Here is a 13062-nt window from a genome sequence, read left to right on the forward strand (position 1 = left end):
CCGGCAACGTCAAACCTAACTGAGCCCAAGACTCTGGCAGCTGATGCGTAACCAAAAGAGACGCAAAATGGGGCGAGTTCAGTACCAGGGATTCCCACATGATCACTCACTGCGGTACTAACCTGGCGATACGATTCTTGTGTAAGGCAGAGCTGACGGGATGCCCAATTTTCATCGTTCTATGACTGAACACTTCTGTAGTTCTCGCATCGGAAATTATATAATGAGCATGTCAGTTTAACAAAGCAAGTAGTAGAAACTTTGAAAATGGCGTTTCTAGAAACGCAGCTTTGATTCACGATATGTACTTGTTACAGAGCCTACGCCCATCTGTTACAAATCGGGGGCTTCAAGTTATTCCGCTCCTACTCTTGCCGCTTAAAAACCGAACAAGTAAGCCGGAACTTCGGAATTGCCTAATATTGTGCCTGGATACTAAAGCACGCACTTACATATGCCCCCAGCCCCCAAGAGTAAAACAAAACTCTAAATCTTAGCCTTGTATTCCACTCATTCGCTGTGGGGTTTAGGATAGACGAGGGTATCCGTAAACTGTAGGGTTGCAAAATTGGGATCGAATATCCCAATTACATACAGCCACTCTGCAAAAGTGTTCGTGATTCCGATTTCGGAGTGAGACATTTCTCCATATGTAACCGCGGCGGACCATCAAGAACCCCCCAAGAGAAGACTTTCCCAGTGACCAATGGCGCCCAAATTAATGAAGAATAAGATCAATGACCTATCTTCTATTTATATATAGTCACAAACTATATTATATATTTTTCGTTGTTTTGAACCTCAACTTTAATAAGATCCGTATTACGGGTGCGCCACACTGAGCACTGACATTAAAACCATATTACGAACACTTTTGCTGAATGGCTGTACCTAATTTCTTTAATCTATGGGCCAAGTACTACGTATATACTTATAATGATACGTATAGTTTTATCGGATCATGACGTCGTGACCACATCGCCAATTGACCCTGACAACTTGATTGATTACTTGTACTTCCTTAATTGCATGCACTGATCCTGACAAAGCGCAACAGCATGTCGATAAAAACATTAATAAACGCGCTTTAAGCTTTTTAATAAGAGTTGGTTGTGATATGGTGCGCACACTCTTAAAGGTGATATGGCGGCATACGGAAGTGGAACAATTGTGGCTGCAATAGGGCCTCATGGGCCAATAAGAGGGCCCATTTCTAGCCATTCTGCTGCATTACTGCAACGGATCAGTCAGGCTTGCTTTCCTGGGGGTATAAATGGGTATAATTCTGTTCCACTTTGTTCAGTCTTGGCGCATTTTACATACAAAAATACACAATTTCAACTTCCTAAGGCTTTACAACCCAGACAGATATTAAAATTCTACAATGATAGAACTGTATTTCATCACTAGTACTAGAGTTCTATCATTACGCTTTTTTTGTACGATTTTTTGTCACAAAGTTATAAGCCATTGATATTTCGTCGCGATCCGCTACCTTTAAGCGCATATATATGCGTTGTTATGGCAACACATGAAAGATCTTAAGAGTGATTCCATATGATCTAGTTGGTATGTAAGGGGGCGCTCGAGTGATGAGACATGATATCCGAGAGCCCGATACCGACACGTGTACAGACGTCTAGATTCATATTCTTTCGGTACTTAGTTTCGATAGAAACAAAGATGCTGCCCTTTTTAATTCTTTTTCGTAATTCTTTCCTTCTTGTGATATCTTTCGCTAAGACTCAGCTCGAGCCCTTGGCTTCTAGAATGAGTCACTTAACCCGCTCTAATATGATATGTAATAAATCCGGAAGCTCCCATGGTGGTTTGAGTGTCCTCTATTATGACTGCAGCGGCGTTTATATCTTTGAATTAACCCACCATTACACGCGTCCCAGTTACAATACATCGAGCTATCTTGAGTTTACGCCTTGATTCATATCAAATCGAAAAGTACGCGTACAAGGTATAAGAAGACAAATCACCCAACCTTCTCACACCTACCTTACGTGATAGGTGTGCTGACAATACAAACAAAACCCTAACCCTCGCATTCCGCAATATATTAACCCACGCAAACAGAAACACGGATCCAACACGTATACATAGTGTCCTCTGAGATAATCTGTGGTATTTGAGAGTTGCAAGACGCGTTTTGACTTTGGTAGTTATCAGAAATTATCGTCATCAGGAATCACTCGATCTTCAGATATTCAAGGTTAGGGTTGTCATGGTTACCAGGAAAAACGAAATTCTGACACTCGACTACAAGGCCGACCATCGGACTGATAGGATAGAATTTAACAATCTACAGCTATTCAGATATTGATCAAGTGTTTATGAGAATTGGCTGAACAGGTATCTGTCGTAATAGGTACAGAGTCTGGTGTTGTTGTCGACAAGGAGTACGCATTAATCTAGGTTTAGCTGATACAAATCAATGCGAATAGCAATAGAATAAGATCCTCAAATGGGGCTGTGAGCATTCTAATATTCTCTTATTAGCAGCAGCCACTATCAGTTGTGACCAATGGAGTTAAAGTAGTCTATGTCCCTAATATACGGTAGTATATTTGGTAGAGAATTAATCATGTAGTGTTAGGCTCGAGACAAGTCGTCTAGAGATTAGGACTCTAGGTATTAGTGGAAATAAGAGAATTCAATATCAGGACAAGAAAAGACGGTTCAAAAACAAGAGAACAATCCTCGAAACTGGAAAACGCAACGCAGAGCTAGGAGCCGGAGAGGCGTCTGAGTTTATCGACACTATGAAGACGCCTATAATGACTGTGTATCCTATCATATTATCAGAAGTTTAGAACTTATAGCAACACTTCTCTTCTCTCAACTCTCTAGAATTCTGACAAGCCCTTACATGCATAAGAAGAAGTCCCTCAAGCTCTGCCGCTTACACTTCTGTGGTCGTCGGTTCGGTAGACAGATAGGAGCTACTAAGGTTGATGATCTAAAATACTTAGCACAGAATTAAAATAGTCTCGTGAATCTAAATCCAAAGAAATCTACTGGAACTCAGGTGATAGTTTTTCTTCGACTCTCTGGTGGATTGTTGACAAAGTTGGCAACTTAAGCAACCGAGCTGGCCTGTTATCGCCCATCTATTAGGGACACAAAATGCATAGTTACCGGCAAGAAATCTCAGGAGATGGATATGTGGGATCACAATTTTGCGTCTTTGTTGATCTGGCGTAAGCTCGGGGAGGGTATGCACATGCCCATAACTGGTCGAAGGAAAAGGGGGGAACTGCTATTGATTGATTCGAAGGGCTATAGCTAGGCTTGAGGAATATAATAAGAAATAAGAAAGGGGACTTTTAAAACCCACGTGTCGCTGTTGGCTACTTGTATCAGTATACAACTACACTGCGATGGTAAAGGAAGGCCGGCATAGCTTGGGTTTAGGATAAAGCCGGCCAGTCGGGCAATGATCGTTGTGCGAGAACATATCCTTGAATCCGAACCGTAAAGCCCCGAACACTTGGATATATACGCGTATATCAGAGTCCGTGCTTTGCGCAACTGCCGGTTGACCGGGTTTCGAGTGACGTTTCATGATCAACTTTCTACCTACTGGGGGAGTGAATTTTACCGACGAGGTGGCGGGTTCGATCGTGATCATGACCATGACCATGAGCAAATTAATCATTGCAACACCTCTGTGCACTGGCACTGACACTGACACTGAAGCTCCTAACTCCCTTTCTTACTCGCGATCGACACGACTGATACGTGTTGACCAGTGTGAGTAGCGGATAAACTGCACATGCAAAGTGACGGGAGTAGATTATGCGGTCCTGTTCTCGGTTTCAAATTCTCCATATCGGTGCACCTTACCTTTCCGTATGCATGATAGGGTCCAAAAAGATGAAAGAATAACCTGTATATGCCAAAACCCGAAGGTGGTGTTAGAATTGTGCTGGTAACTAATCTTTAACTCCTCTATACCTAATCTATCACAGATAGATTCTAGCTTAGTGAATAGCCGTGATATGATATCTCTGCAGTTAACAGCTAGGTACTAGTAGCTGTCAATTAATGGTCTTCGTACTGAAGATCTGAGTCTGATCCTTATTGGTACCGAAGTACATACGTACCTCGCTCGAGAGTAAGGGGCATTTGCTCGCCTATAAGTGGCCAGAGAGTAATGAAGTTCTTTTCTTGCAGTAATATAAGCTTTCGTAGATTAAAAATTCCAGCCACTTTCTCTCAGTTGACTAGTAGACTTTGCCAATACTTGATCGAGTAGCCGGATATATCGATACCCCCCACGTTCTCATCAAGTGGAATAGGTCGATATTCAAGCTCGAAATCTCTTACTAGAAGATCATTGACTTTTTGGAAAGCTTCCCACGTTATCTGTACAGCGGTGGGTAATAAGTCATCAGACGGAACGCCACCAAAATACGCGTTTGCAGGAAAAATTGTGGCTAGGTCGTCCGATGACTTATTACCCACCGCTGTACAATTAGTGCAATTCCATGCTGCCCCTTATTACTCCCCTATAGCTCTTTTTCGCTGTCCTACTCTTACATATTATTAGCACAATTTCTCAATATTTGTTTTGTGAAATCCAGATCTTATCAAATAATCGGATAATTCCGGCTTTAATTAAATTGTCGAGTTCAAAGCCTATGATCAAGCTCCAGCTGCCTTAAACTAGGAATTTAGACCATCAAGAGAGATCATCGTTATCAGGTTCATGATCACGCCTCGTCCGTGCTACTCCCCCCCACTCTTGGTCCCGGTATGAGATCCCATTCGTAGTGATATAATTACCACTACCCATCAAGGCGCGAATGAGGAAAATCGAAGCCAAAAGGGTCTAGCAAAGGAAAGTATATAGTATAAGCTCCTGTAGTAATTTCATGCACTTACTTGTACTGTCAATACTTGGGGTAGGCAAGAAGAACCGGGACTTAACTTTTTGTGGTAACGATCTCTTATTCGCGCCTGTTTTAATTTTGTAATTACTGCGAGTTAAATCCCTGCTTATAGTTCCCATACCCGGGTTCTTATTGCATTCCCCGAGTACATACCATGAGATATAACTCAAATCGACCCGATATAACGGTCTAGGGGTTAGTTGAGTCTAGTAGTCTGAAGTAGGTGAGCATCATGAGGATTCAGCGTAGGAAGAGAACTCCTGGGTATTGTTACAGCACTTGTTTAATATCCTTGTGCTTGTTCCGTTAAAATCAAGTAAAGCCGTCTTTGCCGTATGTACGTACCGTTGATACCATGTAGTCTACAGCTACATGTGACAAAGAATATATACATACATCTTCATGTGTGCTGCAACAGATCACGACGAATCACTCGCCCCTGGCTAACTAACGGCAGGTGCTGTCAAAAAAAAGTAAGTATAGACTAGCTTTACTTAATAACTGATTACTAGAGCAAGAGCCGCTGCTAATATAATTCAAAACATCTCGTCGTTTTCAGTCTCCCCCGACGAGTTAGACATTTCGGTTGACACGACGGTTTTGATTTACTTGCGTAATACCACAAGTGACCTGACGGCGGAATAATGGATCTAAATGCAGTGGCTTTGCGGGTGAAGGGAGAATTAGGTAGTGACACCAAATTGTTGTCGTCCCATATATGTGGGGACGAGTATTCCGGAGATATGCCCCAATTCCAAGTCATGTTACTTGCTAACCCTGCGGATTACTAATCCAATAAACCACACCTATGGGATTTCGGAAAGTCCTATTAACCTTTCTTCCCCATTGTTGGGTTCAATCTCTTCCGGGTTGTGTGCTCACGGTTAACAGTCGCGACTGGGTAGAGAGCCGGAGAAGGGGCTGGTTGTGGTGGTCTGATGAGACATACAAGTAGGAAGTGATCAGCATTTACCATTCTACTGGGTTATCTCACGGGGAAGACTTAGTTGGAGTTAGTGTATGGCGGCCGGCGGCCAATGTATCAGCACCGCATACTGCAACCAGAAGTGACTTTCGTGATAATCATTAGGAAAATGGGGGCTTTGGGTTTTAAGCATTGACCGATATCGGTTGTAGAATTCTCTTAGAGTAAATGCTAGCTAGTGAACTGGTACATGCAGAGATACTACTCTAGGTACATCAAGTTTATGTTTTAGACAATTTAGAGCGCTTCCATGAAAAGCTTGTTTAATCCACTATTTCGCATTGAGAGATGAAATATGATTATCTAGAACTGTGTGTTTGTTTGTTGTGCGACTGAGAACATTACATAGAGTACATTATGTTATGGTTTCTGGTTGCAATGCTAGTGCGACAACCAAAAAACCAACGAATGCTTTCACATCCAGCGATGTCATCAACGTCAAACCTTCTGCACCCCCATCCCACTTTCATATCACTTCAAAGTTGTTTGTGTTTCTACCGTGCAGGCTAATTAAACACTTCCTCCGTTTCTTATTATCAAGTGAAATTGGTTCAGACTATAATGTTGTTCTAGCTGCGGCCGTAAACCTTCGATCAGTTGGGTTCTTTCGTCTCTCCACCGAATGAAAGACATAATGGGCCGTCGCCCAGGAAGGAATCTTGCTCTGCAGAAGCAAGCACTTACTCTACTCTACTAGAGTAGCACTCCACACCCACGGGCACATGCACACCACTCACTTCTTTTCTGTGGTTCTTTTTTTTTCTTTTTTTCTTGCTTCTTTTCCTATACTCTAATTGTATCTGTGCCCATGCCATCCTGCATGTCTTTGACTGCTCATCAACCCATCGCGGCCTATATGGACCTATCGAAAAAAGAGCTACTGGATGAAACAGAATGATATGCTCATGTGCCGAAGCATGCTTCAAAGCAGATGGAAGCTGCCGGTCATCTGCGAGAACATTTGAACTGATCATCATTCCGACCGTCATATTGTTGCTTTCTTGATGTCTAAGATAACCAGTACTCTTAAGTGACAATGAGAATCGGCGCTTAGAATAGAGATCGGATGAATTCAGATGGTAGAAAGGGCTTCTTGATCGTCCGGATCGTTGGATGAGAGGGATTGGATCGTCTACAATGAATTGGCGATCTTCACCATAGAGCAGTCGTGAGAATTCACTATATCAAAATGATTCGGGTTTGGGCTTTCGGTTTAGGTTTAAGGTTCCGCCGTCAATATTTAGGCTTATCGGTACGTTTAGTCTAAACATACTTATATACAAGCCGGAGATTGACTACCATAAATACCTAAAAAGTTCACGGTCTACCTACTCAAGACCCATCGGTGTATTCCCTTAGTAGAAATACTTACCACATCGATCGCGAAACGCCCCAAGAAGTCATCTACGTACGATTATGGGTTGCCGTGAGATAGCGCTGTTTCAAAGCACAGAGCAGTCGCTAGAGTATACTCTATACTACACCTACCGTGGTTGATTGCCGATGGGCAAGCACTAACCCAGAATCAGTGGATTCTTGTGGGGTTATGAGGGCACTAGGGAAATGCCGGTCGGGCTTAATTGCGATGCCTTGGCTTTTAACCCAAAACTCTGAAAATATTTTGGTTGGACGGGGGATAGAGTTCAAAACCTAATGGAAACAGAGAGACAGTGTTTTGGGATTTATAAGGTATTTACGGGAGTTCTTCGTTTTCAAACCCAGGTAGACATCACACCAAACCCACGCCCCACTCATCATGTTTCACCTCCTGTAAATGTTTTTCTTCTAATCAGTGTGCTGTAGCCTAGCTTATCACGAAACATCACTCGGTACATATTTATCATATCCGAGGAAGGATCTATGCTTCCGGGCCGGCCGTTGTGGGTCTAATGCCGGGAGGTTCCGAGGCCGTCGGTCAAGAACAATTTTTGCGCGACAGCAATATCTACAAGCCACAAGGTGGTGTGCATATGACCAATCCTCTAGATGTGGCTGTTTGGAGGTAGCCGTCGCTCCCAGGAGCCTGACTGTCTGAGGGTACGGGATGGTAGGGGTATGTACAGCGCCATGCCATAAGTCATGGGAAGGCGCGAGGTCGCAACGCCTGAACACAAAATCTTTCACCACCACCGATGGCGCCCAGAGACCATGTATCCCACCAGACAGCTAGGAGGGAATGACCAGCCTCCCTGCTGTGGCAAAAAACCGGAGTCTTACAACTCTGGTTGGAGGGGAATAGGGTAGATGTTCTGGAGGACTGGCTTGCCTATTCCATCCCATTGAACATGTTTGGGTACACCTCAAGAAGCTTTACCATCAACAGTACCCCCATTTGGCATATGGTACTGGATCACCTTAAGTATTAAAGCCCCTCGTGGAGGAAGGTCTAATTCATTGCTGGGAACTGTTACCTGATGATTTCTTTGGTAGCTAGTTGAGAGCATGCCTAGGAGAATAGAGCTGTTATAAAAGGCAAGGGGTTAGTACACAAGATATTAAATGTCAAATTATTTTTATTTAGCTACTATTTAACAACTGTGCAAAAAACCAGCTCTCCAAAGGATCAATTGTGGTTGCTGGGTGGGTAGTTGTGGTGGCCCGGGAGGTTGCTACGCCGCGCCTTCCCATGATTTATGGCCTAGAACTTACCTACTTCTGGAGCTACTATCGATTAAAGATCAGATATGATATGCTCCACCTATTAGTTGCTGAGTATCAAATGAAGAGCCCTGTTTAAATCTAATCTATCAAAACAAATTGATTTCGGGAGTACTTCTTTATAAATAGTCCTCGACGTTTATAATCTACGTTATGAATCAACTAATACCTAAACCGGTGCAATCGCGGCGCCCACGGGCCACAAATGCAAGCAATCAAACGAAATCTTTCGCAAAAATTAATTTCTTGAGGCTCCGGTTCTTCTTCTCCATAATCATACACAGCCAAGTGACGGCGATAATTTTATTTTCCCTCCCCCCTCGGTGTCTCGCTTACGTATCCGAACCCTAAGTCGTAAAGGAAAGAGCAGGCGGTTTTCATGTCTTACCGCGGGCTGGAATCCGTGGTAGGGCTATTGTAGGGATGTGTATCAACCTGGCTGGTGGGTAAGGGTGTCCCTGGTGTACCAAACAGTTCTATGGTGATCGTTTTCAAGACTGTTAACACAATTAAATTCGTCTGGTACCAAGGCATATATGTACATCGCTGCCTTGAATTAATAGAGGAAAGTACGTCCCTTCTGGAAGGTAGTATAGTCGGTAAACAAGAGACTTGAATCACAGTTGATATAAATGACATATAACTCGATATCTATTGCCTAGGATTCCAGAAAATAGGTAAGAGGCAGGACAACTTCCGAGAACTCTGTTCAATCCCGTCAAACTGGGTTTAATCTTGGTTTACCTGCGGTAACGGTAATATGGCATATGCGAAAACAGGTTTTCAAACTGCAGAATGATAGAAGGTGTACGCGACTGCTGCCAACTACCACCTCTTCATGACCGCCGTCGGTTATGATTACCTTCCTATCTGCGGTTATATCCGTAAATACATGTATCTTCAGAACCTCAAACGCGTCGCGGCGCTAGAAGGCAGGTTTGGGAATCCTGATATGAGGGGACTTCTAATGGGAGCAGCGCAGGCGTACTATACTTCCCTGGCGCACACAAGTGGCACAGCATCGAAACCTCCTCCGATTTTCTAGTCTTCTTTTGGTAAAACTCTACAATCTACTATTACATGGGAAGGCTGCTTAATGCATGGTAAGAGGAAATACTAAACACTCAATCGATATAGTTGGCTAGGTCGCTTATAACTGTTGCCTGGGGTCGGTGAAGAATTGAAAAGGTTGACATAAACAGTACCGATCTCCGGGGAAGACGTTGAAAGTGGTTGGGTTGAGGGTTGATAATATATTACTTACCCTATATGTCCTTTCTTGACATATGCATGCGCCGGGGGTGAGGGTCTTGCTGACGTGTAGAGCAGTGCCATTGTAGGTACTCTAGTCGACTTGCTCTGTGTAGGCAGTCAAGTCTACAAGTCAACATTAATCACTAGCCTTGTTAACCGATGTTCTGGAAGGAGCCCTATCTCCTGGGCGCGCAAGGAGATATAGGAGATTTCCGAGTAATTATATTAAAATGACCATTTTGAAGTGTCTTGTAAAGGGTTAATTGTTGTTGGAGAACCGGGTATGGCGTTAATACCCGCACCCGTGCTGGCATCTAGATTGATTGCAATTGTTCTATGTATGCAGATCATGGCCGTAATTGTAGGATTTGGTTAAGATTTGGTTATGATGTGCGATGATGTGATGGTTCACCGTCATAAGTTATCACTCGGAATCTACATATTTTATATGGATCTTTGTACTACTTCCTACTACTTCACAGCTATGGCCACTCAACCGCAATGTATCATATCTACCCTTCAAAATGTTTTTTAATTATATCATATGTACGAGACATACTCTAGAAGTGATGTCTCGTCTGCTTTTCACTTTTTGGACCGCACTATGCACGCTGGGGCCTTTGCACAGCTGCAACAATAGAGTACATGTACCTATTCATCATGGCAAATCGAAGATTAAAACACGTTTTGTAACATACTGTCTTACTATTTTGATCGAAAGCCCCACTAAAGTACCTATACAAGCGTCTATTAAGATATTGATGAAGCGCCATCGCGCGCCTCAAAATTATTGTGACCTCTCAAGTTCAATATGATGACTCGCTCAGATCATCGAGGTTTCACACGTAAGATGTTAGGTATGTGGCTAGTTGCCACTACCAATAGCAGAGACTTTTCATGCATAACACGGAAGACCCCTTTTGAATGCCTACCAGAAGAAAATCTTTCGTGCTTACGGAAATCCCCTCTTCATAATATATATGTTTGCACGGGAAACAGTGGACTCGACGGTTAACCACGGGAATTCTCCTTTACTTTGCCCAATTTATCAGGCAACTAGAGTGGAGCAAAATAATTCCCGTTTTAACCATTTTAACTGCTCTGTGGCGTGGTGATCAAAATGAAGTCGGTAGTTACAGCTTGCGGTAGAAATATGGGAGGAGTCCTATTGGCTTGCCCAGCCACAGAAACCCTGTTTTTAGACCCCTGCTTCTCCAATAATTTTACCTCTCGCTGTAAATACACTCCTACCCTCAGATCTTGCCCAGTGGTCAGGGTGCTTTGGCCTACTTGGCGAAACATTGAGACAGACAATCACACCCAACACTCCGTCCTAGGATCCTGTACTCCGCCACATCGAGTGAAGCGGCCTGACAGAATTCATGATCTGTGTAGGAAAAAATAAAAAATTTCGATGAAGGCGCAAGTCAGATTGTCTCGAGTTATTCCATACATATGCTGAAATCGATCATATCAGGTCTCGGGGAGGTCATCCGTTTTCAATTATGAAAAAGAAAAAAAAGATTGAACTGATTCAAACCACGACGACGACCATCAACAACTTCAGTTGTTGTTTAAGGTGAACTTCAAGGCTTGTGGTCCTTGGCATAGACCTCAATCTTCATAAACTACTCACTAACCACCACTCGCCAATAACTAGACGGGGAGCATGGGTGTGCGGTTACCGAGTTCGCATATTCTTTGTGTGGCTTTGAAAAGTCGCCTCTCGAGCACCCAGAACCAAGTTTCGCCCACATCACGGGTAAATCGTCAAGAAATAACTCCCCAGGGAAGTTATTTTGCTGGGTGAGGGAATGGCTGCAAAAGCTCAATTATTCAATTCAATTTGACAGATTGATTAGCTGGCCGGGGCCTACGTGGGTGTCGGTATGTAGAGTGCGGTACCTACCTCTGTACCTTGGCTCGTTGCACACCCCAGACTTTTGACCGCTGCCTAAGTAACTGCCAGAGTGCAATCGAATCCCCACCGGACCGGCTGCCTATCATATGCGTCAATACATACTACCTGCTCTAAACAATAGGTAGGAGTTCCATTGGTATGTAGGCAAAGCTTGTGCGCATTAATGACATGTAACGGTTGGCTTTCACTGCAGCACGCACCAGGAAAGAGCGGGCTCTCATCCCATTTTGGAACCTCAAGGATGTCAAAACAACCGCTAGAGTCGAAGGAGATCACCACCAAAGAAGTTTTAGCTTCAAGTTTACCCTGTACTGTTGCGAGATTGTTACGTTTTTGCTTTTCCCTATGGAATGGAAGGTAGGAGGAAGGAGGGTAGGATTAGTGCAATGCTGGATTTATCTGAGGTAAATGAGTAGCTATCTTCTTGAGTACGTCCTGTCTATCTTATCCGCATGGGAAAACTACTAAGTATCTATAGTATTAGCAAATATTCGGCAGATTTTCTAGCTGGGCAAACCCGTAAACACTCTACCCTAGCCCTTGCCACTGCCCTGACAGGTTGTAGGGGGGAAGGGTGAGATCTGAGATGCTCTTCCCTATTCTAACCTTGGGAGCGGAGGAAAGTGAGACTAGAAGGATGACACATGCAGGCTTGGACATGGGCGATGTGTGGGCGATGTGTGGGCGATGGGCGGATATGGGGGATGGTAGTGGGTGGGTGGGTTTTGCCAGGCCCCGGGTTCATATGAACGCACGGTGGACATTAGGATTGATACTTAGCTTGCCCGAATGCCCGGTTCTCTCTCAAAAAATCGGAGCACTTTTTCTTTCGCGAATAATTCAACAGAGGCAGGCAGCCAGACGACAGGCCAATTTGATCTAGGTTAACGTTAAAGATTATACGGGTTGCACGATTAGATATTACTATTCTACATACTAGATTAGTACCCCGGCCACGGACAGCATCGCTCTATCTATCCATACATTGGTAAGGGATTCACCGCTAGCGAGGTATACCGGTAGCTAGAGATGGGGATTGATGATTTCCGGGGACCTTGGGCTAACTATCGTGTTCTTTGATGTTAGCTACAGCTCCCATCGCATTGTGGGTTTAGTTCGATCATAGTCTACTACTTAGCTGCTGCTCCCATCGCCTCACCCTATCTCAGTATCGACTCGAGTCATCTATATAATTTATAGATAGATACATACTCGCCGCCACCCAGTACTCGCTATCTGTTGCTGGATTTTATTCGACGTCCCATTCATACATCAGCAGCTCGGCTAGTACCTTGAGTTCCATATAATAGTTCCGAACTTCTTTTCATCAACAAAGAATA

General features: G+C 43.7%; 2 protein-coding genes across 2 annotated transcripts; one reads left to right on the top strand and one right to left on the bottom strand.

Moving 5' to 3' along the window:
• Nucleotides 1–2735: 2735 nt before the first annotated feature.
• On the bottom strand, nucleotides 2736–3667 carry LAJ45_01493 (uncharacterized protein; the record flags this gene model as incomplete). The annotated part of the gene is made up of 5 exons (XM_046111086.1): nucleotides 2736–2799; nucleotides 2879–2968; nucleotides 3148–3268; nucleotides 3347–3359; nucleotides 3512–3667. The coding sequence occupies 5 exons, from the start codon at nucleotides 3665–3667 to the stop codon at nucleotides 2736–2738; spliced, it is 444 nt and encodes a 147-aa protein (XP_045976264.1).
• Nucleotides 3668–12130: 8463 nt separating this feature from the next.
• Nucleotides 12131–12922, top strand: LAJ45_01494 (uncharacterized protein; the record flags this gene model as incomplete). The annotated part of the gene is made up of 4 exons (XM_046111087.1): nucleotides 12131–12150; nucleotides 12201–12296; nucleotides 12668–12710; nucleotides 12809–12922. The coding sequence occupies 4 exons, from the start codon at nucleotides 12131–12133 to the stop codon at nucleotides 12920–12922; spliced, it is 273 nt and encodes a 90-aa protein (XP_045976265.1).
• Between the last annotated feature and the right edge of the window lie 140 nt (nucleotides 12923–13062).

Source organism: Morchella importuna, assembly GCF_003444635.1.
Source record: "Morchella importuna strain M04M26 chromosome Unknown Morimp01GS002, whole genome shotgun sequence".
In the NCBI taxonomy this organism is placed as follows: domain Eukaryota; kingdom Fungi; phylum Ascomycota; class Pezizomycetes; order Pezizales; family Morchellaceae; genus Morchella; species Morchella importuna.